Below are 24,343 nucleotides of genomic sequence, written 5' to 3'. Positions count from 1 at the left end.
ATAAGGGGGAACCACTCATGACAGTTGCAGTCCTCATTCCTCTAACTGGTCACGTGGTTGTAGCTGGTATTCATTACTGCCATGCATTATGTGATCCCTTTACCATCAGTAAGCACCTCAGTGGGTCATGGTTCTGTATCTGGTGGGATGACCGAAATCATTACTCCTGAAAGGTCTGGGACATTCATAGCCCCACCTGAATTGGGTTATAGTTTTCCCTTGACTTTAATGACAGGCCATAGTAATAGTGGGGGGATACCCTAGGAAATCTCCTGTATTCCAGACACGCTCTTCCTTATCTCTCTAGTGTGGATCCCCTTGGCAGTCAGGCTCAGTCACTCCAGCCCACACAAAATCTCCCTTCCCTGGCTGTTGATTCAGAGGCATGGGGGACCCAAGGCATTGTCTGTCCTCCTGAGCAACTTATTGGAGTTCTGGCTGCCTTGTATCCCTGCTGACACTTGGGGTTGTCAATATTTAACTTAGCCATTCTAGTAGTTGAGAAGGGGTATCTTAGAGTGGCTTAATTTACATTTACATGATGACCAATGATGCTGCGTCCCTTTCATGGGCTTACTGGGTGTTTATATTCCTTTCTTGTGAAGTGTTCATGTGTTGTGATGTGTTCAAATCTTCCTTGAGTTCTTTTATTGAGTTGTTCTTCTTTTAACATCGATTTGTAAGAATTTTGTTTGTTTCTTTGAATGCAAATTTACAAGGCATTTTTTCTAACTTAGGTTTTATGATATTTTACCCCAGTCCATGGCTGGTCTATTTTTCTAACAGTGTCTTTTGAAGAACAGAAGTTCTACATTTTGATAAAGTATAATTTATCATTTCTTTCTTTACCCTGCCTAAGAAATTTTTTACATAAAGATTTTCTGTGAAGATATTCTATATATACTCTAGAAGCATTATAATTTTAGCCTTCACATTTAGTTCTATGATAATCCTTAATTTAATTCTTTATAAGGTGTGAGGTAACAATTCCTTTCATCCTTTTCCCCATATGGATATCAGCTTTCCCAGTATCATTTGCTGAAAAGACTTAAATTGACTATATAAATGTGGATATATTCTGGGACCCTATATTTCTGTTCCAGTGATTTAATCTAATGCCACTAAATTATATAACCATATTAATCAATCTAATGCATTGATTAAGATTAGTAGGGCTATGTAATGAGTCTTGAAATTGGATAGCGTTAAGGCCTTGAACTTTATTCCTCTTCCTTAAGATGTTTTGGGTATTCTAGGTTTTTTGCATTTCCATATATATTTTAGAATCAGCTTGTCGGTTTCTTTAAAAAGGCCTGTTGGACTTATGATTGTAATTGCACTGAATCTACAAATTAATTTGAGGAGAATTAACATCTAAGCAATACTAAATCTTCCAATCCATGAACTGAGTATATATTTCCATTTATTTAGATCTTCTTTAATTTCTCTCAGTAACATTTTATAGTTTTTAGCATATTGGTCTTGTATGTCATTTATTTATTTATTCCTATGTATTGATAGTCCTTTGTTATTACAAACTGACTTGTTTTTAAAATTCCATTTTAAAATTGTGTGCTATGAGTTTATAAGAATTTCATTGGTTCTTATCTAATGACCTAATATCCTGTGGCCTTGCTAAATTTACTTACATATTCTAGTAGTTACTTTGGATTTGACAAAGATAGGATTTGCCAGGTAGGTAACCAGATTGAATAGAATCAGTTTTAATTCTTCCTTTTCAATTTGGAAAACCTTTATTTCCTTTTCTTACTTTATTGCATTGGCTAGGACCTCCAATACAGTGTTGAAGAGGAGTGAGATTACATATTCCAGCTTTTTTCTTATCTGACATGCATTGTATTTTGTTTATCTCACAGCTCAGAAAGGCCTTACTGACCGTTCTTTCTGAAATACATCTTCCTCTTTTTATCATTATCTCAGCATCATATTTAATTACTATATATTCCTTGTTATAAATTGTATGTGTTTATTTCTTTGTTGTTTGTCTCTTACACTAATCCATAAGCCCCGTATTGGAAAAACACTGTTTTCACAATTACATCCTCAGTGAGTAACACAGTGGCTCTTAGTAGATACTCAGCAAATGTTTTCTAGAATTAGTCAATATTGGGAGGAAGTTTTAGCAGTTATGCAGTCTCCTCTCCTTCCTAGTGTTTTAATCTCCTTGGTAAAACTGAGGACAAGTATTTTTTCTCGCAAGAAAATTTTCATGTTTCTCTTTTCACCTTTCTAATTTTTAGGAGATTTCAAATTTTCTCATAGAAACCACTTATATTTAATACTTTCAAAAGCTCTTAACTTACATTTTATAAAAAGCAATACAATTCTTTCTACTAATTTTTGAAAAATTATTGTGATGGCAAATTGGGATAGTTTGCCTTTCCTGGGTGTTACATACACTAAAAAGTTAATATTCAGCATTTTGCAGTGGTTCAAATATAGAAACAAAGTAAACACATTTCATAGATATCTACTAAGCAGGTGTTAGGCCACTATTTTTTACTCTTTAAGATCTGGAGAAATTGCAATGATGAAGTGAGCTTGTTAGGCAAAGTATTTCCTTATTTTTGCCTCTTATATTTTGCCCTAATCTAGGCCATGCTTCATTTGCTTTTTATATAATTTAAGGCTGATGAAGGTAAGTTGTGTTCAGCCTAGGACATTTAGGAGGTCCTAGTGATTTAGGATTTAGCCAAAAGGCAAATATCTTTCTTCCTGCTGCTTCATTTTAACAGCTCCATTTAAACAGCTGATAGAAGGTAAGGCTTCAGTTTATGTGCACACAGGAGGAAAATAATATTTTGTGTTTCCTATAGTGTGTTAAACTAAGTCCTTGGCTTATTCTACCAACCAACAATGGAAATTTCCTTAAAGAAGTACATAAACACATTCTAAGCTGGATGTTCATTCATTCAACTCCCTCTTTCCCTCATCTCTCCTCTTTCTGTCCTCTTCCTTCCTTCTTTCCACCCGCTTCCCTCCCTCTCCTTGTACCTATTCTCTCTCTTCTACCTTTTTTCCTTTATTCTCTCTCCTGAGCTCTGTCTTTGTCACAGTCAATCCTCTTGTGCAAATGTAGTAGAGAATAAAACACCTGTACCCTATGCATTGCAGCTTACATTGTAGTGGGAGAGGTAGACAGTAAAGAAGCAAATATAAACATGTGATAATTTTTGCTCATCGTAAGTGCTACAAAGTGTTTTGTGGTGTGTGTGTGTGAATGGATGCGAGATAGACAGCAGGACAGTGAGAATGAATGAGAATCATGAAAGGCCTCCTCAAGGAAAGGGGTATTTTAAGTGAGCTAGTGAGCTGTTCGTCTAGAAGATCCAGGACAAGTGTGTGAGACAGTGGGAATAGCTGGTAAGAAACCCTGAGAAGGGAATGAGCTTGGTATTAGAGAAACTGCAGTACAGAAGCTTGGCCTAAGTGAAGTGAGCTTGAGGAGAGCACTGTGAGATGAGGCCAGAGAAGGAAATGGTGACTCTAGAAGGTGTGGGTAGGGTGTGGGTAGGCTGTGGTAAAGAGTTTCAGTTTGATTCCAAGTGTAGTCAAAAGACAGTGGTCCATGTGTGGTATTATTTCATTTTGTCATTTAGACATTTTGAAAACATCTCTGATTTGATCAAAATACTTAAGTTCAAATTCTCATGTTAGTTTTCTCTTCCAGAAATAGAAAAAGAAATATATGTGGCAAAAACTGACAACATTGAAAAAAGATGAACAAATCTACAATTACAAATGGAGAGTTCAACACTTCACTGTTGATGATGAATAGAAAAAATAGACAGGTGGCCAGGCGTGGTGGCTCATGCCTGTAATCCCAGCACTTTGGGAGGCCGAGGCGAGCAGATCACCTGAGGTCAGGAGTTCAAGACCAGTCTGGCCAACATGGTGAAAACCCATCTCTACTAAAAGTTCAAAAATTAGCCAGGCATGGTGGTGGGTGCCTATAATCCCAGCTGCTCGGGAGGCTGAGGCAGGAGAATTACTTGAACCTGGGAGGCGGAGGTTGCAGTGAGACAAAATCTCGCCATTGCACTCCAGCCTGGGCGACAGAGCGAGACTCTGTCTCAAAACAAACAACAAACAAACAAACAAAAGAGAATAAATAGACATTCAGTAAAGATTCAGAGGATGATCTTTTATTTTGATGTATTTAGGGGGTACAAGTGCAATTTTGTTACATAGATACACTGCATAGTGGTGAACTCTGAGCTTTTAGTGTACATTGTACCCAGTGTGTGATTTTTCATGGCTCACTCCTCTCCTATCCTCCTGCCTTTCGGAGTTTCCAGTGTCTGTTATTTTACTCCCTATGTCCACGTGTACCCGTTGTTTAGCTCCCACTTGTAAATGAGAACCTGCAGTATTTGACTCTCTGTTTCTGACTTACTTCACTTAGGATAATGGCGTTCAGTTCCATTTGTGTTGCTGCAGAGGACCATCTTGAACAACTCTATCAAGCCCACTTGGTTTAATTGCCTTTGTATTCTTTTAAATGAAACACTCCACCCTACAAGAACAGAATGCACATTTTTTTCAAGTGCCATACAACATTCACCTAGATAGACTAAAAGTTTCAATGCATTTAAAAGCATTGAAATCATACCAAGCATGTTCTCTGACCGCAAACAGAGCTAAACAGAAATCAGTGTCTGAAAAATCCCCAAATATTTTGAAATTAAACTACACCCTTCTGAAGGACTCACAGATCAAAGAAGAAATAACAAGGGAAATTAGGAAATCCTTTGAAATGAATGAAAATCAAGAAACAATCATTACTCTTAAAATCAGAATACTAACATACAAACAGGTAGAGATGTATCCTTCCCATTTGCCTGCTTCTTGAATTTCCTACTTCCTGCCTATGTTGGGGTCATCGCAGTTTCTCCATGGGAGGAGCGTGGCTGTGCTCCCCCTGCAGGTGTGCGCCTGACCCTGGTAAAGTCTGGCTGTGCCTATTTAACTAGTACTCTTTGTCATTCTACTCTAGTTTGAGTGAACGAACGCTTACCATTTTCAAAGGCCATATTCCAGGAACTATGGAGGGGAATTTATGGATCAGTCACCGACCAGTTCAAGTTACAAGATCCTTATGCTAATGTTAATTAAAATCTCATCACAGCCACTTCCTTTTACAGTCCCACCTGGGGAATTCTGGTCCACTTCATCTCTATGTGGTAGACTTTGTGAGTCTTTCTTCAGTTCCTTTCTGCGGCTTCTGTTTCTGCGAACTCTCCATGTAATTGTTTTGACTTTTTGGAATTTTATAATCTTCAAGTATCTCTACCTTCAGTCTGGTATCAGCTTGTTCTATTCAACTTTGTTTATCTAGGCGTGACCATTAGGCATTAAGCTAGGCACTAGGATTTCAAATGGAATGGGAGCCTTATAAATCAGGTAACTAATTAGTGTGTGGTAAATATTTTGACAGAATGTTGGAAAGGCTGAGTAAACAACCATTCATTCAATGCACATTTTTTGACCACCTACTGTGTACCAGGCATTGTGCAATAGGGGCTGTCTCATCAGAGAAGACTTCAGAGCACAGGCGGCCTTTGAGTTCAATTCTGGTTATTTTAGGAATTTTCAAGATACAGAGAGGGGTGTGATATTCTAGGCAAAGGTATTTAAAGGTGAGGCATGTAGTTGTGAAGGAGTAAAGAATGACCTGGGAGTGGGTAATCTTCTCTGGCACTAGGTATTTGGTAGGGACTTGGAAATAGTGAGTAAGTGGCAAGAGAAGGGACTAGAAAGGTTTGGAAAGTTCTTTTTGGAAGTTTTTTGTTTTTGTTTTTGTTTTTGTTTTTTAAGGGAGTTTAGTCCTATTTTAGTGGGCATAGTGTTTATTAGTGTCTTGGTGATTCTCACCAACACTTTCATACTGTCTGTATCTCTTATTCCTTTGGTTGTTATTTTGGTCACTACAATGGTCAGCGGCTCCAAGTGACGGTCGCGAAAGTCAGCCCTGTTGTATCATACTTTTGTAGAAAGTATGTAGAAAGTGGGGGGTGGGGAGGGGGGAACATCAATAGAGAAGGAATCCTGAAGCAATGAGCCAAGTATGTGGTATTTTTCTGCCCAGAGTATTTCCTTCTAGGAATTAATTAATTCACTAGTTTCTTGAATTTTTTTTTAAAAAAAGTAGAGGAGGAAGAGGTTGAGGTATAAACACATTGCTTTGAAAACACCCTTGTGGGATAAAATTTCAATTAATTGCCCACCCTGAAATTTTTTATTTTTTTCCTTTAGGTTTCTTGCTATTTAAAGATTTTTGTTTGAATGAAATTAATGAAGCTGTACCTCAGGTGAAGTTTTATGAAGAGGTAAGAAGTAACTGTTTTACTGATGCTTTTCTTTCAAAAGCATATTTAAACTGTACTTTGGAACATATTAAGACTACTCAATATCTTATAAATATTTAGAAATTCATTGAAAGTAATTAGTAGTGCAAAATATAGTATCAAGTTTGAGATGCTAACAGGTATAAAAAGCTGAGCATGCCATAAAAGTCGCATTCTTAAAGGCTTTAGAGTGCTATGGAAGCAGTGAGGGACAGTTCCAGAGACAGGAGGCTCATCCAGAGCTGCACCAAGGAGCGCCAGGTATTTTATTTTCTGTGGAAGCGTGCTAGTTCTGGAGATGTGAGCAGAGGCAGAGGACTGCTATTAGCTTTGAAAGAGATACTAGCCCAGGTTTTCTGGTCATACTGGATTGACAAATTGGATATTTGGTTGGGGGTGTGATGGGGCACTCAAATGCATGACCGATTTTCCCCATACGACATTTGGTGAAATCTGAGGTTGGAGGGGAGCTGAAGAGAGAGGCCAGAAACTTCTGGAAGGCACATTGAAATCTCCTACAGCCTTACAGTGCCTAGGAAACAGACCTGCTGGAGGCTGGAGGCTGGAAACAGAATGGGCGAGAGGTGAAAACCTTAGAGGAAGTGGTCTGGTGACATTGAGTGTCTACGGCTACTTTTCACCCAGGGTGTCTGTTGATTTCAGGTGTAGCAGGCAGATGAGCATCCAGGCTTGGCTGCTTCTGGGAGACAAAAAATACAGAAAAGGTTTCTGGAGCTAGAGTTTAAAAATAAGACTAGAGGAGAGCCCCACATATGAGATTAGTCACCCTCTCAAAACACATGCCAAGTTTTCAAGCTGAGTGGGGTGGGAGGCCAAAGAGCTAAGCTGAAAACTTGTTACGGGCAGAACTGAATCCAGTGCTAAGGAAATAAAAGTCTCTCCTTGAACTCCATGGAGGGCATGCCTTAGAAACAGGGTCAAGGCAGAAGCAGACGGGGTCCTACAAAAATGACAACCCAACCTAGCGCCATCCCTTATTGGATGATGAGCTCCCTCCTTACCTGCTTACCAGAGTACAAAGGGAACCCTTTTCTGTCTTTTTTACAGGTAGGCAATAACATTATATAAGGACTGTATAGTGTTTAGCATACAGTAAAGAATTATGAGACATGCTAAGAAGCAAGATCATGTGAATCATAAGGCGATAAAAGCAGACCAGCAGGTGAGTCAGATATTGGAGTTAGCAGACAATAACTTTAAAATAACTATGAATCATATGTTCAAGAAAAAAGAGAAAAAGATGGACAAAATAGATGAAGGGATACATAATTTCAGGATAATTTGAATTTATTATGAAGACTTAAACACTTTAGAACAGAAAGTACTATATTTGAAATTAGAACTAATGGTTCAGTTCAATAGCAGATTGGTTAGATAGTTCAAGACAAAATAAATAGGAAGGCAGGTCAGTGGATAATCTCAAACTGAAGCACAGAGAAAAGGAATCAAAAAAAGAAACAGGAACATTAGAGACACATGAGACATTCTTAAACACATGTAGGTTTGGAGTTTCAGAAAGAGGAGAGAGAGAATAGGGCAAAAGCAATATTTGAAAAGATAATACTAAGAATTTTACAGGCCAGGCGCGGTGGCTCACGCCTGTAATCCCAGCACTTTGGGAGGCCGAGGCGGGTGGATCACGAGGTCAGGAGATCGAGACCATCCTGGCTAACACGGTGAAACCCCGTCTCTACTAAAAATACAAAAAAATTAGCCGGCTGTGGTGGCGGGCGCCTGAGGTCCCAGCTACTCGGGAGGCTGAGGGAGGAGAATGGCATGAACTTGGGAGGCGGAGCTTGCAGTGAGCCAAGATCGCGCCACTGCACTCCAGCCTGGGCAACACAGCAAGACTCCGTCTCAAAAAAAAAAAAAAGCCATGGTGAACGGTGGGGAAGACACAATACTTTTAAAGAGCAACAATTTGACTGACTGACATCTTAAGAAAAATGGTTTTTAAAAAAGACAGTGAGGCTGGGCACAGTGGCTCACGCCTGTAATCCCAGCACTTTGGGAGGCCAAGGCGGGCAGATAATAAGGTCAGGAGTTCAAGACCAGCCTGACCAACATGGTGAAACCCCGTATCTACGAAAAATACAAAAATTAGCCAGGCGTGGTGCACGCCTGTAATTGCAGCTACTCAAGAGACTGAGGCAGGAGAATCGCTTGAACCCGGGAGGCAGGAGTTGCAGTGAGCTGAGATGGTGCCATTGCACCATGGTGCCTGAGTGACAGAGGGAGACTTTGTCTCAAAAAAAAAAAAAAAAAGACAATGAAATGGCCATCGTTAAAGGAGAGAGAGATAATTGCCAGCCTAGAATTCTATTCCCAGCAAAAATTTCCTTCAAAAATGGGGGACGAGGAGGTGGAGGAGGGAGAGCGCCCCGGGGCCTCCCCTCCACCCACCGCCCCCTCCCACCACCCGGAGCTGCAGCAGCAGCGACTCATGAGAGCACAGCTGGAGGACAGATTTGATAATGGGCTGCATTAAAAGCAAAGAAAACGAAATTCCAGCCATTAAATACCTGAAAATACTCCAGAGCCTGTCCGTACAAGGGTGAGCCATAGGAGCAGAACCCGCCGCAGTGTCACCATGTCCGTCATCTTCAGCAAAGGGAACAGCAGTTAATTTCAGCAGTCTTTCCATGACACCATTTGGAGGATCCTCAGGGGTAACACCTTTTGGAGGTGCATCTTCCTCATTCTCAGTGGTGCCAAGTTCATATCCTGCTGGTTTAACAGGTGGTGTTACTATATTTGTGGCCTTATATGATTATGAAGCTAGAGCTACAGAAGACCTTTCATTTAAGAAGGGTGAAAGATTTCAAGTAATTAACAATACGGAAGGAGACTGGTGGAAAGCAAGATCAATCGCTGCAGGAAAGAATGGTTATATCCTGAGCAGTTGTAGCGCCTGCAGATTCCATTCAGGCAGAAGAGTGGTATTTTCGCAAAATGGGGAGAAAAGATGCTGAAAGATTACTTCTGAATCCTGGAAATCAATGAGGTATTTTCTTAGGAAGAGAGAGTGAAACGGCTGGTCGTGGTAGCTCACGCCTGTAATCCCAGCACTTTGGGAGTCCAAGAGGGTCGAATCACCTGAGGTCAGGAGTTCTAGACTAGCCTGGCCAACATGGTGAAACCCCCGTCTCTACTAAAAAAAAAAAAAGCAAAATTAGTTGGACGTGGTGGTGAGCGCCTGTAATCCCAGCTACGCAGGAGGCTGAGGCAGCAGAATCACTTAAACCTGGGAGGCGGAGGTTGCAGTGAGCCAAGATCATGCCACTGCACTCCAGCCCAGGCAACAAGAGCAAAAACTCCATCTAAAAAACAAACAAACAAAACAAAACAAAAAAATGAGAGAGTGAAACTACTAAAGGTGCTTATTCCCTCTCTATTCGTGATTGGGATGAGGTAAGGGGTGACAATGAAACACTACAAAATTAGGAAACTTGTCAGTGGTGGATACTATATCACAACCAGAGAACAATTGGATGCTCTGCAGAAATTGGCAAAACACTACACAGAACATGCTGATAGTGTATGCCACACGTTAACAACTGTGTGTCCAACTGTGAAACCTCAGACTCAAGGTCTAGCAAAAGATGCTTGGGAAATCCCTTGAGAATTTTGCGACTAGAGGTTAAACTAGGACAAGGATGTTTTGGCAAAATATTAATGGGAACATGGAATGGAACCACAAAAGTAGCAATCAAACACTAAAACCAGGCACAATGATGCCCAAAACTTTCCTTCAAGAAGCTCAGATAATGACCAAAAAAAAAAAAAAAAAAAGACATGGTAAACTTGTTCCACTATATGCTGTTGTTTCTGAAGAGCCAATTTACATTGTCACTGTATATATGTCAAAAGGAAGCTTATTAGATTTCCTTAAGGACTGAAGGAAGGAGATGGAAAGTATTTGAAGCTTGTACAAATGGTTGATATGGCTGCTCAGATTGCTGATGGTATGGCATATATTGAAAGAATGAACTATATTCACTGAGATCTCCGGGCTGCTAATATTCTTGTAGGAGAAAATCTTGTGGGCAAAATAGCAGATTTTGGTTTAGCAAGGTTAATTGAAGACAATGAATACACAGCAAGACAAGGTGCAGAATTTCCAATCAAATGGACAGCTCCTGAAGCTGCACTGTATGATGGGTTTACAATAAAGTCTGATGTCTGGTCATTGGGAATTCTACAGACGGAACTGGTAACAAAGGGCAGAGTGCCATATCCAGGTATGGTGAACCGTGAAGTACTGGAATAGGTGGAGCAAGGATACAGGATGTCCTGCCCTCAGGGCTGTCCGGAATCCCTCCATGAATTGATGAATCTGTGTTGGAAGAAGGACCCTGATGAAAGATCAACATTTGAATATATTCAGTCCTTCTTGGAAGACTACTTCACTGCTACAGAGCCATAGTACCAGCCGGGAGAAAACTTATAATTCAAGTAGCCTATTTTATATGCACATATCTACCAAAATATGAAGAACCTGTGTAGAGTTTCTACAGGGATCAAAAGAAGAGTATCTTCTTTACTCTGCACGTTTTTAATGGTAAACTGGAATCCCAGATATGGCTCCACAAAACCACTTTTTTTTCTTCAAGTATTAAACTCTAGAGTACCGATGATGAATTTTCCAACCAATTTCAGGGTCCAAAGAAAATAGAGCTAAGATACTGATGACAATGTGGGTGATAGCATGGTAATGAAGGACACTGAGACTACTGCTTATAAATCATTTCCTTTCTTTTCTTCCCCAAAGTCAGAATTACTCAAAGAAAATTGTTGTTATAGATAAAACTTGAGAGATAAAAAGCTATACCATAATAAAATCTAAAATTAGATTTTAGACCGAATAATTCCATTCCAGTTTTTTAAAGTTTCTTGCATTTATTATTCTCAAAAGTTTTTTCTAAGTTAAACAGTCAGTAGGCAATCTTAATATATGCCTCCTTTTGCATGGACATGGGCCAGGTTTTTCAAAAGGAATATAAACAGGATCTCAAACTTGATTAAATGCTAGACCACAGAAGTGGAATTTGAAAGTATAATGCAGTACATTAATATTCATATTAATAGAACTGAAAAGTAAAACAATAAATTTTTCACTTCACTCCTTTTCTGAAGAGTTTGGCTTAGAATAATGAAGGTAACTGGAAAGTGACTTAATCTTGTGTGACGTTGCATTGATTTTTTTGTTTTGTTTTGTTTTTTGAGATGGAGTCTTGCCCTGTTGCCCAGGCTGGAGTGCATTGGTGCCATACCGGCTCACTGCAACCTCTGCCTCCCTGGTTCAAGCGATTCTCCTGCCTCAGCCTCCTGAGTAGCTGGGATTACAGGTAGCACCCTGTAATCCCAGCTCCCTGAGTAGCACCTGCCACCACACCTGGCTAATGTTTTTGTATCTTTAGTAGAGACAGGGTTTCACCATGTTTTCCAGGCTGGTGTCGAACTCCTGACCTCATGATCTGCCCGCCTCGGCCTCCCAAAGTGCTGGGATTACAGACGTGAGTCACCATGCCCAGTGACTTTTTAAGGCAATATATAATTGAAACTGTACTATCCAATCCAAGGGGAAATCTTTTAATCTTTAGATAACATGCAGAGTAAGACCCAGCATTTAAAAAGCCCTTTTGAAAAAATAGACTTGGTACTGTGAGATATTGCTAATATGTCCTTATGGTGATAGGTGCCACAAATAGAAAATATGACCAGATCGGGGACTTGAACGCACTTTTGCTCAGGTTGAAATAGATGAACAGAGGCCGGGCGCGGTGGCTCACGCCTGTAATCCAGCACTTTGGGAGGCCGAGGCGGGCAGATCACAAGGTCAGGAGATCGAGACCACGGCGAAACCCCATCTCTACTAAAAATGCAAAAAATTAGCCGGGCGCGGTGGTGGGCGCCTGTAGTCCCAGCTACTCAGGAGGCTGAGGCAGGAGAATGGCGTGAACCCGGGAGGTGGAGTTTGCAGTGAGCCGAGATGGCACCACTGCACTCCAGCCTGGGCGACAGAGCGAGACTTTGTCACAAAAAAAAAAAAAAGAAAAGAAAAAGAAAAGAAATCGATGAACAGAGAGAGGAAACTGTATTTAAAAGAAAATGTGAAAATTTTACAAGAAGAGAGATGGAATGTAATGTTTAGTGTTGATGTCATGGAATGACAAAATGACATTGCTGGTGTTCAGAGCTCCTCACTTAGCTATCTTCTGAGACTTTTAAGAGCTCTAAGGTGTAACTAACTATAAACTGATTTTTCTTACACACTAAATGGGTATTATTTGTTCAAAATAGTGAAGTTGCGGCTTCACATTCATTCCAGTGGGATACGGCTTTTATGCAAAACATTTTTAGAACTCCAGTTTTCAAATCATGTTTGAATCTACGTTCACTTTTAAAGTCTGCTTAATGGTGGTCATTTTTTCCCCTTTAGAATATATTAAATAGTTGATTTGGGGAGGAAAACTTATTCTGAATATTAACAGTGGTGAAAAGAGGACAGTTTTTGCCCTGAAGTGCAAAAGTTAAACATACAAAATAAGACTATTTTTAAGAGTCACTCAAAAATTTCAAAATACAAATTTGAATAGCAGCATTAGTGGTATCAGTGTCTAGCAAAGGAAAAATTGAATCTAATAAATAAAATGAAGGTCTGGTGTGTATGTTATAAAATACTCTCATACAGTCACACCTTAAATTAAGCCTTGTACTAGGTTTCTCTGTTTTCAGGATATAATTCTTAACTATCATTATTTACCTGATTTAATCATTAGATTTGAAATTCTGTGCCATGGCATATATGTTCAAATTCAAACCATTTAAAAATGTGACAGATGGACTTCATGTAAGTTGGCAATGGTTCTGGTACTAAAAATCGTAGTTGTTTTTTCTGTTTACGTAACCTGCTTCGTATTGACTCTTTCTACCAAGAGGGTCTTCCTAAGAAGAGTGACATCATTATTTCCTCTTGTCAACAACTTGTGACATGAGATTTTTAAAGGGCTTTCTGTGAACTATGGTATTGTAATTTTTCTAAGTAACAAAATTATGTTTATGTACTAAATCTGATCAGGAAAGTAAGCCAGGAAAAGTTGATGGTATTCATTAGGTTTTAACTGAATGGAGCAGTTCCTTATATAATAACAATTGTATAGTAGGGATAAAACACTAACTTAACATGTATTCATTTTAAATTGTTCTGTATTTTTAAATTGCCAAGAAAAATAAACAACTTTGTACATTTGAAGAGTTTTTCCAACAGCTTTTCGTCTTCAGTGTCTTAATGTGGAAGTTAACCTTTACCAAAAAAGGAACTTGGCAAAAACAGCCTTCTAGCACACTTTTTAAAATGAGTAATAGTAGCCTAAACTTAACATTTTTATAAAGTATTATAATATTGTTTTGTGGATAATTGAAATAAAAAATTCTCATTAAAAAAATGAAGTGATGTAAAGATATAGTTAGACAAACAAAAGCTGAGGGATTTGTCAATAGTGGACCTGCATGACAGGAAATACTGAAGGGAAGTACTTTAGTCAGAAGAATAATGATCCAGATGGAGATGCAGGAAGAAATGGAGAGCATGAAGGGTAAATATGTATGTAAAATGTAAATGAATATTGACTGTATAAAACAATAATGTCGTGTTTCTCGAGCTTAAAATAATCTAGAACTAAATTTCATGACAGTAGCAGAAAAGGCCGGGGAGGTTTATGAAGTTAATATTTTAAGGTTCTAGGATTATTGGGGATTAGTGTAAGTAATAATTTTAGTATAAGTAATAATTTCCATTGGATTGTAATCAGTCAGGGATGTTTATTTTAATTTCTAAGGTAATTTATAAAAAAAAAGTATATATAGCCACGCACTGCATAATGGTATTAGGCCAACAAAAGACCATGTATATGCCAGTGATCCCAGAAAATTATAATACTGTATTTTTACTGTACCTTTTCTTTGTTTGGATATACTTACCTTTGTGTTACAGTTGCCTACAGTATTCAGTACAGTCACATGCTGCGCAGGTTTGAATCCTAGGAGCAATAGGCTACATCATATGGCCTAGGGGTGTAGTAGGTATACCATGTAGGTTCTTGTAAGCATGCTCTATGATGTTCACACAATTATGAAATTTCCTATTGACACATTTCTTTGAATGTATCCCTGTCATTAAGCTCCACATGACTGTATATCTAACAAGTTAAAAGAGGGAAAAATTAAATAAAGTAACATTTGCTAATCAACAGAAGGGCAATAAAAGGAATATAAATAGGGCATAAAATAGGTGGGTCAAATTGCAAACAAAGAGTAAGTAGCTACAAATCTATTTAAGTAATTACATTTCATGTAAAGGATTAAATACTCTAAGTAAAAGATTAGGTTTTTCAGCCTGGATAAAGAACCGACCCTCCCCCAATATACTGCTTACAAGAGATAGAGTTTAAACAGAGGGATGGAAAAGGTGGTATAATACAAACACTAACCAAAGCAAAGCCAGCATAAGTACACTAACTAATATCAGGCAAACTATGCAATAATGCTGCTTTGAAATAAAGATGTATTTCTTAATGATAACAGGGTCAATCCAACAAAAAGATATCACAAACTGAAATCTGTATGTTACAAATAACATCACTTCAAATAATATAAAGCAAAAATTGGCAGATACAAAATGACAAATCTATAATCCTATTGGGAGATCCTAACACATACCCTTCTACAGCTTATAGAACAGACAGACAAAAAAATTAGTAAGGATATAGAAGATCCTAATACATCATGAGTAAATTTGACCTAATTGACATATGTAAAATGCTGCATCTAGCAAAAATAGAATTCACTTTCTTTTTTCTTTTTTTTTTTTTTTTTGAGATGAAATCTTGCTCTGTTGCCTGGGCTGGAGTGCAGTGACATGATCTCGACTCACTGCAACCTGTCTCGCGGGTTCAAGCAGTTCTCCTGCCTCAGCCTCCCGAGTAGCTGGGATTGCAGGTGCCCACTACCACGGTCAGCTAATTTTTGTATTTTTATTAGAGATGGGGTTTCACCATGTTGACCGGGCTGGTCTCGAACTCCTGACCTTGTAATCCGCCCGCCTCAGCCTCCCATAGTGCTGGGATTACAGGCGTGAGCCACCAGCATCCAGCCCACATTCTTTAAAGTACACATGGAGCATCAGAATAGATCATGTGCTGAGTCCTAAAGAAAGCTTCTACAAATTTCATGATTGAAATTGCTTACAGTATGTTCTCTGACAACAGTAGAATTAAGCTCAAATTTAATAACAGAGTTAAACTAACGAATCCTTAACTACCTGAAAATGAATATACTTCTAAACAATTTGTAAGTCAAAGAGGAAAGTAAAGTAGAAATTAGAAACTATTTTTAATGAAAATATATTTAAGAAATGATATATGCCATTATTATTAGTGTGGTGTATCTTTATCCTAAAACATTTTAAATGGTCAAAAGAAAGCATAGCATGACTGGGCCTGACTGATATAAGTCATCCTTGTAAAAATTTGAAAATTGGAGGAATATTCTTTTCTTTCTCATTTATATATGAAAATACACATAAAAATATACATACACATGAAAACTTAAACAATTATGTTAATATATTTTTAGAAAGAAGGGTCAAATTATGATGTACATCTACCATAATGTAAAAAAAGTAAGCTAAATCCAAAAGGATTTTACTCAGTATAAAGTGATCTTATTATTTCAGTCTGAATCATAATCAGGCATTTTATCTGGATACGTATCACAGCGTGATCTGTCATAAGAAGTTTCTTTCTTGTGTTTCTAAAAACTTGAACTCTCCCGTTTCAGCATTTACTAAGTCACCTTGTCAAACACATAGAAATCTCCTTTAGCAGATAATTTTTGCTGGGTTGAAACAGATGGGCAATCTACTTGTGGTTATTTCCTAAGTACTTATTGCAGATACGGTGGTGATTGCTGCTGATGCATTTCCATTTGAACTTGAAGCACTGGTGTTTCTCTTAACTGGCGTCCTCCCCAGCTCTTTTCATCTCTCTTCTGGCTTGGTACATGGTGGGTCTGGCTCATCAGATGATCCCCTTGGAGGATGCTGCAAAACTGCTCAGCAACCTGCTCTGTGTTCTTTCACTGAAGATATCCTCCACTCTTGGGGCTCAAGTGCATTTCTCTAATTAAATCAGTGCAGCCTTTACACATTGAAGTTGTCAGGAATTCTTCTCTGACCCCTCATTTTTGTCAGTTTAGTAATTTTTCTTTAATTTCTGCTTGTTGGTTTGTGACCCCAATCTCTAGAAAGCTCTCGTCAGGTATCTTGAAATGTACATTTTGTACATTGTATTTCCACTTCCCTGTGTCCCCAAACAGTTACCCATTTCTCATGTTAAAGTTCTAACTGCGTATCCTGGCATTCAGAGTAGCTTTACATTACTTATTACCTACCTCTCCCTGTTTATTTTTCACTATCTTCTTACATAGAATGTCTACATTGGCCAAACCTGACTAACCGGCATTCCCCAAATCCAAGCCTGTTCTTTTTGTTACTTTACTGTGTCCTTTCCCCAGCCTAGAATGCTGCTTCTTCACTTATTGGAAGCCTAGCTTTCTGTAAGGTCTAGCTCAATATGGAAAATTTCTACATTTTCTAGCAAGTCTGTTTGTGCAGCTGTTTCCGTCTTCTGTGATGGCTGACTCCTCTGATTCTTACACTGTTGTCTAATGCTCATGTCATGCCTACCATGTGCCTGCTGCTTGTGTGTGTGGTCAGCATTTTCATCTCGACCATTCTTTGACTCATCAGCAGAAGACCTAGCTAGGATCTAGGTGCAACAGTGCCTCTCATCTGCCGTGGCATATGGGGCAAGTGATTCAGCAAACCCTGAAGTATCTACCTTATGTCAGACCCTGAGCTTAGAAATGCAGACTCTGTCCCTTTACTTGAGGCTGTCATAGTATGAGGGCTTCATATCTGAGCTTCAGTTACCTCATCTATAAAGTGAGGCTAGTGATCATCTCCTGCTCACTTTGTGGGCTGTAAGGTTCAAATAGGACACCAAGTGAACAATTGCTTTCAAAACCATAGTATCTATAATATGCTGTTCCGTTCTGTGCAGCATAGTGGTTCAGAGTTCTAAGTGCTGAACTCTGACTGCCTGGATTTGAACTCTACTACTTACTAATTGTGTAAACATGGGAAAGCTTTTCTCTACCTGGGATTCCTCAGCTAAGAATTGGAATGATTGTAGTACCTGTCTTGTAGAGTGGTTGTGTGTATACGCAACACACATAGGACAGTGATGCCCCACAGTTACTGCTCCGTGTGTTGATTTATATACTTCTTGTTCCAGTTAGATTTTGAGGCGGCTTATAAAAACATGTACATTATACCTATATTTAAAAATAAATAATGGAAAAGAGAAAATAAATATTATTCCAAGGTAAAGTTACTATATAGATTTTTTTTCACTGGTTCAACCAATATTTATTTATTATTTTAAAATTTCGAGACAGGGTCTCACTCTGTCACCCAGGCGGGAGTGCAGTGGTGCAATCATGGCTCCCTCTAGTCTTGAACTCCTGGGCTCAAGTGATCCTCCTGCCGCTGCCTTCTGAGTAGCTTAGATAACAGGTGTGTACCACCACACCCAGATACTTTTTTTTTATTTTAAAAATTTCTGTAGAGATGAGGTCTCACTGTGTTGCCCAGGCTGGTCTTGAATTTCTGGCCTTAAGTGATCCTCCCACCGTAGCCTCCCAAAGTGCTGGGATTACAGGCATGAGCTACTATGCCTAGCATAACCAATATTTATTAAACAGCAACATCATGCCAGACATTGTTCAGATGAACAGATACAAAGAACTTATCTCTTTGAGCTTGTATTCTGGTTGAGAGAAATAGACAATAAACAAATAATAAACAGGAAATGTACCCGGAAGTAAAAACTGCTACGTAATGACTCAAAACCTACTCAAAACTCTGCATGTTGTATTGTGACTTTGGTGACCACTTTAGATTGATGGGTCAAAGACTGTCTGAGGAGATGACATCTCAACCCAGGTTTGATTGTTAAAGAGGTTGGTCTTTTGAAGATGGAAGCTAGATGAGCGGGAGAGCATTTTAGGCTAAAGTCATGGCCAAAACAGAGCCCCTAACATGGTAGGAAAGAACTGGGCATGTCTGGGGAACTGAAAGAAAACTAGTGTGGTCCGGTTGTACTGCATGAAGAGAGGGGCAGGTAGTGTGAGATAAGATCAGATTGAAGAGAGAGGCAGAGTTTTGGGGTCCAGAGTAACATATTTATATTTTATTCTAATGCCCATGGAAAAATTAAAACAGAGTATTAGGTGTCATGTTTTATAAGTATCAGTTAGGGTCATGGTAATTGATATGATAGCTTCTACATCTCTTTTGATTTTATATCTAGTTGTTCTGTCAATTGCTGAAAAAAGGGTGTTAAAATCTTCAACTCTGATTGTAGAATGTCTGTTTCTTCTTTTATTTTGACCATTTTCTCCACATTTTTTGAAGCTCTGCTATTGCATCCATAAACATTTTTTATTGTTGTATCTTTCCATATGAAATGTCTGTATCTTTGGTAATATTCTTTGTCTTGAAATTGGCTTCACTGGATATTAATATAGATGTAGACACTTCAGTCTTCGTATGCTTACTATTTTCATGATATGTCTTTTCCTATCGTTCCACTATCAATTTGTTTTTATATATAAAGTGTGTTTCTTTTAGACGGATATAAAAGTATCTTGATTATTTTTTCCCTCATTCCGACAGCTTCTGCTTTTTAGTGAAGTAATTTTAGATATTGTATTTATCCTTTGTGGAGTTTGCTGAGTTTCTTGAATCTGTAAATTTATATATATTTTTCTTTACCAAATCTGGGAAAATTAGGGGCCATTACTTCTTAAAGGATTATTTTTCTACCTCAATCTTTCTTTCCTCTCCTTTTAAGACTGATTATATATATGTTTGATCTTTGGATATTATCTATCCTATGTATCCTGGATGCCCTGTCTGAGTTTTCCCCCAATATTTTTTCTTTCTTTTCTTTAGGTTGGATACTTCCTATGGATTTGCCTTCAAATTTATTGGCATTTTCTTTTGGCATCTCTAATCTGCTATTACGTCTATCCATTGAATGTTTTATTTCAGACACTCTATTTTTTACTTCTGACATTTCTATCTGGTTCTTTTCATAGTTATTTTCTGCTGCTATTTCCTATCTTTTTATTCGTTACATGAATATTTTCTGTTAACATCCTTTCTGTTATGTCCAGTTATAATAGCTGCTTTAAAATCCTTGTCTGATAATTCTAACGTCTGGGCTATCTTAGATTGGTTTTCATTGATGGTTTGTCCTCTTGCATATGGCTCACATTTTCTGTTTCTTCATCTGTAGAATAATTTTAGCCTGTGTCTGGAACATGTGATTGATATATTGTGGATACTATAAACTCTGTTATGCTCCTGCAAGGGATATGGATTTTTTCATTTGTTTGTTGAAGAATACAGTTAACTTGGCTTACTCAAACTCTGAGCCCTGTCCTCTCTGCATGGGGGAAGATGAATCTTGTTCAGTTCTTTAAGGCTTAGCTAGGCTGCTTAGGGTCTGCCATGCTCATGTGTCATTATGGGGTCCACCAGGGATTTTGATTGGATTTATATGTAGAATTTTGGAGCTTTCCTTCTGTGGCTCTTTGTTTTCTTCCAGTTTCTGTTGGAGGCCCTTTTCCATTCTCTGCGTACCTTTGGTGACTCTTCGGTGCTTATTGTGTGTGTGTGTGTGTGTGTCCAGAATGCTAGTTGTTATCTCAGGAGGATTGTTGTGTTAGGAGTTAATTGGTGCTTACCAGAAGCAGAGCCTGAGTTTGTGTTATATTTTGAATGTAAAGCAAACATGATTTGCTGATGAATTGGATGTAAGGGGTGGTGGTGGCAGGGGCGTGGCGAAAGAGTGGAATCACGATTATTCGTTTTTTGGCTTAAGCAACTGGGAGGATGATTTTACTCATTTTTGTGATAAAGAAGACAGGGAGAGGAGCCTGTTTGGCTGGAGTACAGAGGATGTGGAAGTTAAGGGTTTCGTTTAGACGTGTTAAATTTGAGATGCTTTCTAGATATTCAACTGGAAATGTCAAATAGCTAGTTAGATATTTAGTATCTGGAGCTCAGGAGTCCTAGAGATCCAGACTTAGTCATCAGAATATAATTGATATTTGAAACCATGGGACTAAATGACTTTACCTAGGGAGAACTTAGCTGGTAAAGAAGGGGAGGCAGTTCAGTATTTGGAAGTCAAGCGGAGGAGAGGAACTACCAAAGGAGACCAAGAAAGAGAAGCCTGGAGAGGATGGGTCACAGAAGTCAGAGAAGAATGTTTCAAAGAAGGCGTCAGTGGACAGCTGAGTTGAATGCTGCTGAGAAGTCAATAAGGTGAAGGACGAAAGAGAGAGCATTGGATTGGGCCAGGCAGAGATGACTTCACTAGACCATGTCACTGCAGTGGTGGTGGAACAAAGGATGGGCGCAGAAGCAGAGACTATGACACCTGTGGACCAAAAGTGCTTGCTGTTAGGGCTCAGGTTATTTAGTCTTCCAGTTCAGCTGGGAGCTTTGTAACCACCAAAGCAGAAAGGGACCACAGGTCTGTGAATATTTATTATTGATGATAATGTTTCTATCCTGCAGCAGGGAAGGCTTTTCACCTTGAACTTAGACCTTTCCCTGCCCAGGTTACCTGGACAACCAAACTTCTGGGATCAGAGATGGCATTTGCTACTTATATGCTGCAATAGGACATCTGTTTAGAGCTATTGGGAGTCGACTGCATGGTCTTTAATCAGTGGTCTTACTGATTATAGAAAGTGAATACCAAATTACAGCCACAGATGCTTTAGGCTCTTACTTTGCCTTCCAAGAACTACCTTTTCTGTTGCTCAAGTTGGAGCTTAGAAGGCACAAGGCTCTTAGTAAAGACAGTGTTGTGGTTCAGAGCATCATTTACCCAGAAATGATGGGATTTGACTGTTCATGGGAAGGAACTTCCACAGAATGAGCATTTGTTTAACCAGGTGTCAGTTTGCTTTGTAGGTTTCTTGGAACATAAACTTAAATTTCATTACATTTGTTTTCAAGGATCATCATTCCATGAAGTCTTATTATCCCTTGAGGTTGTTCTTAGGTAGAGGCAGAAACTTTTGCCTTTGGTTTAGTTATAGTCTGCCATTTTATCCTAGCATTCTGGCATTAACCTTTGGATTTGCCTAAAGCAAAATACAACAAAAGGAATCAACCAAGCCAAAAATCTTTGATTTATTTTCCAGCTCTCCTTCAGATTTTGGTATCTGGCTTCTGTTACTTTGCAGCTACCATATTCACATCTGGTATGGCGCTTGAACATGTTAGACTTGTTCTCCTGAATTGCCTTAGGATGGTTAAGCCCTGGTCTTTTGGCTGTGTTGACATTACTGGACTGATTCTTCGTTAAGATGGTCTTTTCCTGTGGGATAGAGTATCAACCTTCCCCAGCCTGCCTGCCTTTATGTCAGGTTTTATTGTCTTTTTCAAGAAGACTCCATGTGAATTTCAGCCATCACAGTGTAACACTGATGATCTTTCAGGACAGTTAAGATGTTCCTGGTAATTTCTCAGCGTGTGAACCATATGGGACCTCAGTGCTTCACATACCCTTTTCCCTTCACCTGCGTGACTGTGCCCTTATCTTAATTAGGAATCTAATAAATAGGATATGCTGGTTTTGATTTCAAAACTGTGAAGGTCATACTATAAAGTAAAAGGTAACCTTTATTTCTGTTTAGTTGGTGCTCTCTCCCATGGGCGTAATTAGTGCCAACTTTTATCATACCCAAATAAAGAGTGCTTAGGTCAATATAGTAAGTGGTTAACTGTTAGAAACCTTCTTTTCCAAAAATAAGTCGTATGTACTATCAGTCATTATAGTGAGGATCTTTGTGACAGTCTCCCTCCGAGCTTCATAGATCATGTATGTTTTCATTTTCTTCTTGTCTTTTGGATTAAAAGTATTTCTGTAAATAAATTGGGAACAATTCTGAGGTCCAGGACCTTCTGTTACCAGGTTAGAGCATTGGGAGCCATTTCCACATAAGGCAAATATTTGTAAAGCACAGTCTCATTATTTAGTTATTTTTAACACCAGCCAGGTTACCTTTCCTGAATACAGCAAAGTACGCGATTTGAAGTCACTTGCCTGTTAATACTTTTATAGTGCAACTGAGGTTCCAACCTGCAAAGTCATTGCTTTCATCTGTGGGTGAATTCCTTTCTATAATACTTATTTGCTTTAGTTGATTTTTGAAAAATCTCTTTGCAGGAATTCTGGCAATGTATTTTTTTCCTCCTTGTAGTTTTGGAACACTGTAGTTGAGTGAGAACATTCCCTATCATAACTCCTAGAACTGAATTACAGCCAAATTGAAATGATTTGTGCTTTGGAGAGGAGAATTGGCAAGGATGCATGGTCTATGGCTCGTGTGTTGTAAGATAATTGTAACCATGGCAGTGCGTGTTTCCTAATATTACGTTTCTACATTTAAGTGATGAGAGTCATCATAGGGAAAAAATCCACTTGTATGTTTCTAGTTGAATTTAAATTATTCCAACTTCATTATTACAACATTAGAAGTAGCTGTTTCCTGTGGAATAGCTGGTTCAGTAATTTGCTTTATCTCATGTGCAAGTGGTTTCTGCCTGGGCCAGTAATATATTTTAATGAGACAAGTTTCCAGGAAGACATAACCTAACTATGATAACTTTAAAAAACCTAGATAAAAGAATATGAAAAACTTGATAATGAGGAAGACCGCCTTTGCAGAAGTCGACAAATTTACGATGCCTACATCATGAAGGAACTTCTTTCCTGTTCACATGTAAGTATTTCTTCTAACTCTGTTACTTTAGTACTGCTGAATATGGAACCATGTTCAGTGTTTCCAGAATGAAAATAAAACAGTAGAAAGGTGTTTACAATTGAAAAATGCATGCCCGGGATGGAACCCATTTCTTCTGCTTTGTCATTTGTTTCCTGGTAATATTGGCACGACGTGTGTTGCTTCATCTAAGCTTAGTTCATTTCCAAAAGCTGATACTTTCACTGCAAAAATCAATGAAATAAAATCGCTAATTTAGATCAACTGAAGAAAAAGTTCGTCTCAATGCAAGACATTCTGAAGGAAATTAAGCTTTGTTATTTTAAAATGAGCTATACTTTAACAATTAAGCTAATCAACTATTGATAAATATAAATTTTAAATGGTCTCTTTGAATGAATAAGGTGGCTTATAATCATTATGTTAATTTTGTTCATTAGTAGTTAAATAGCAGTTGTAATTTTTTTTTTCTTTTAAATCAGATAAACAATCTAACTTGGTCATTAGGATAAACTAGGTTATTAGGAAATGATTCTACCAGGAGTAACTGGAAAAAGATTTATCATGTACTATCTCTACAGTAGGAATATTTTCCAAAGCGTGGCCTGACAGTCCTGGCCCGCTCTGTCAACGCAGTAGCCACTAGCTGCCTGTGGCAATTTACATTTAACTTTAAATTAACTAAAGTCGGCTGGGCGCGGTGGCTCAAGCCTGTAATCCCAGCACTTAGGGAGGCCGAGACGGGCGGATCACAAGGTCAGGAGATCGAGATCATCCTGGCTAACACGGTGAAACCCCGTCTCTACTAAAAAATACAAAAAACTAGCTGGGCGAGGTGGCGGGCCTGTAGTCCCAGCTACTCGGGAGGCTGAGGCAAGAGAATGGTGTGAACCCGGGAGGCGGAGCTTGCAGTGAGCTGAGATCCGGCCACTGCACTCCAGCCTGGGCGACAGAGCGAGACTCCGTCTCAAAAAAAAAAAAAAAAAAAAATTAACTAAAATCAAATGGGAGTAAAAATTTAA

At 38.7% G+C, this 24,343-nt stretch overlaps 1 protein-coding gene and 1 pseudogene across 3 annotated transcripts in view; both read left to right on the top strand.

Annotated features, from left to right (window-relative positions):
- GRK3 (G protein-coupled receptor kinase 3) overlaps window positions 1-24,343 on the top strand; it is a 160,753-nt gene that overhangs the window by 76,324 nt on the left and 60,086 nt on the right. The window contains exons 3-4 of one of the 3 annotated variants that reach the window (XM_001104308.5): window positions 6,277-6,350; window positions 23,220-23,321. In XM_001104308.5, coding sequence (XP_001104308.2) covers window positions 6,277-6,350; window positions 23,220-23,321 — 176 coding nt within the window. Of the gene's footprint in view, window positions 1-6,276; window positions 6,351-7,375; window positions 7,552-23,219; window positions 23,322-24,343 lie in introns of those variants that run through there. The other 2 variants (XM_028827930.2, XM_028827932.2) reach the window with 2 other exon arrangements.
- On the top strand, window positions 8,736-10,982 carry LOC100426373 (tyrosine-protein kinase Yes-like; annotated as a pseudogene).

The sequence above is a fragment of the Macaca mulatta genome, chromosome 10 (assembly GCF_049350105.2).
Source record: "Macaca mulatta isolate MMU2019108-1 chromosome 10, T2T-MMU8v2.0, whole genome shotgun sequence".
Taxonomy (NCBI): domain Eukaryota; kingdom Metazoa; phylum Chordata; class Mammalia; order Primates; family Cercopithecidae; genus Macaca; species Macaca mulatta.
Note: the sequence above shows the minus strand (reverse complement) of the source record. Positions and strands in the feature narration are given on the sequence as shown.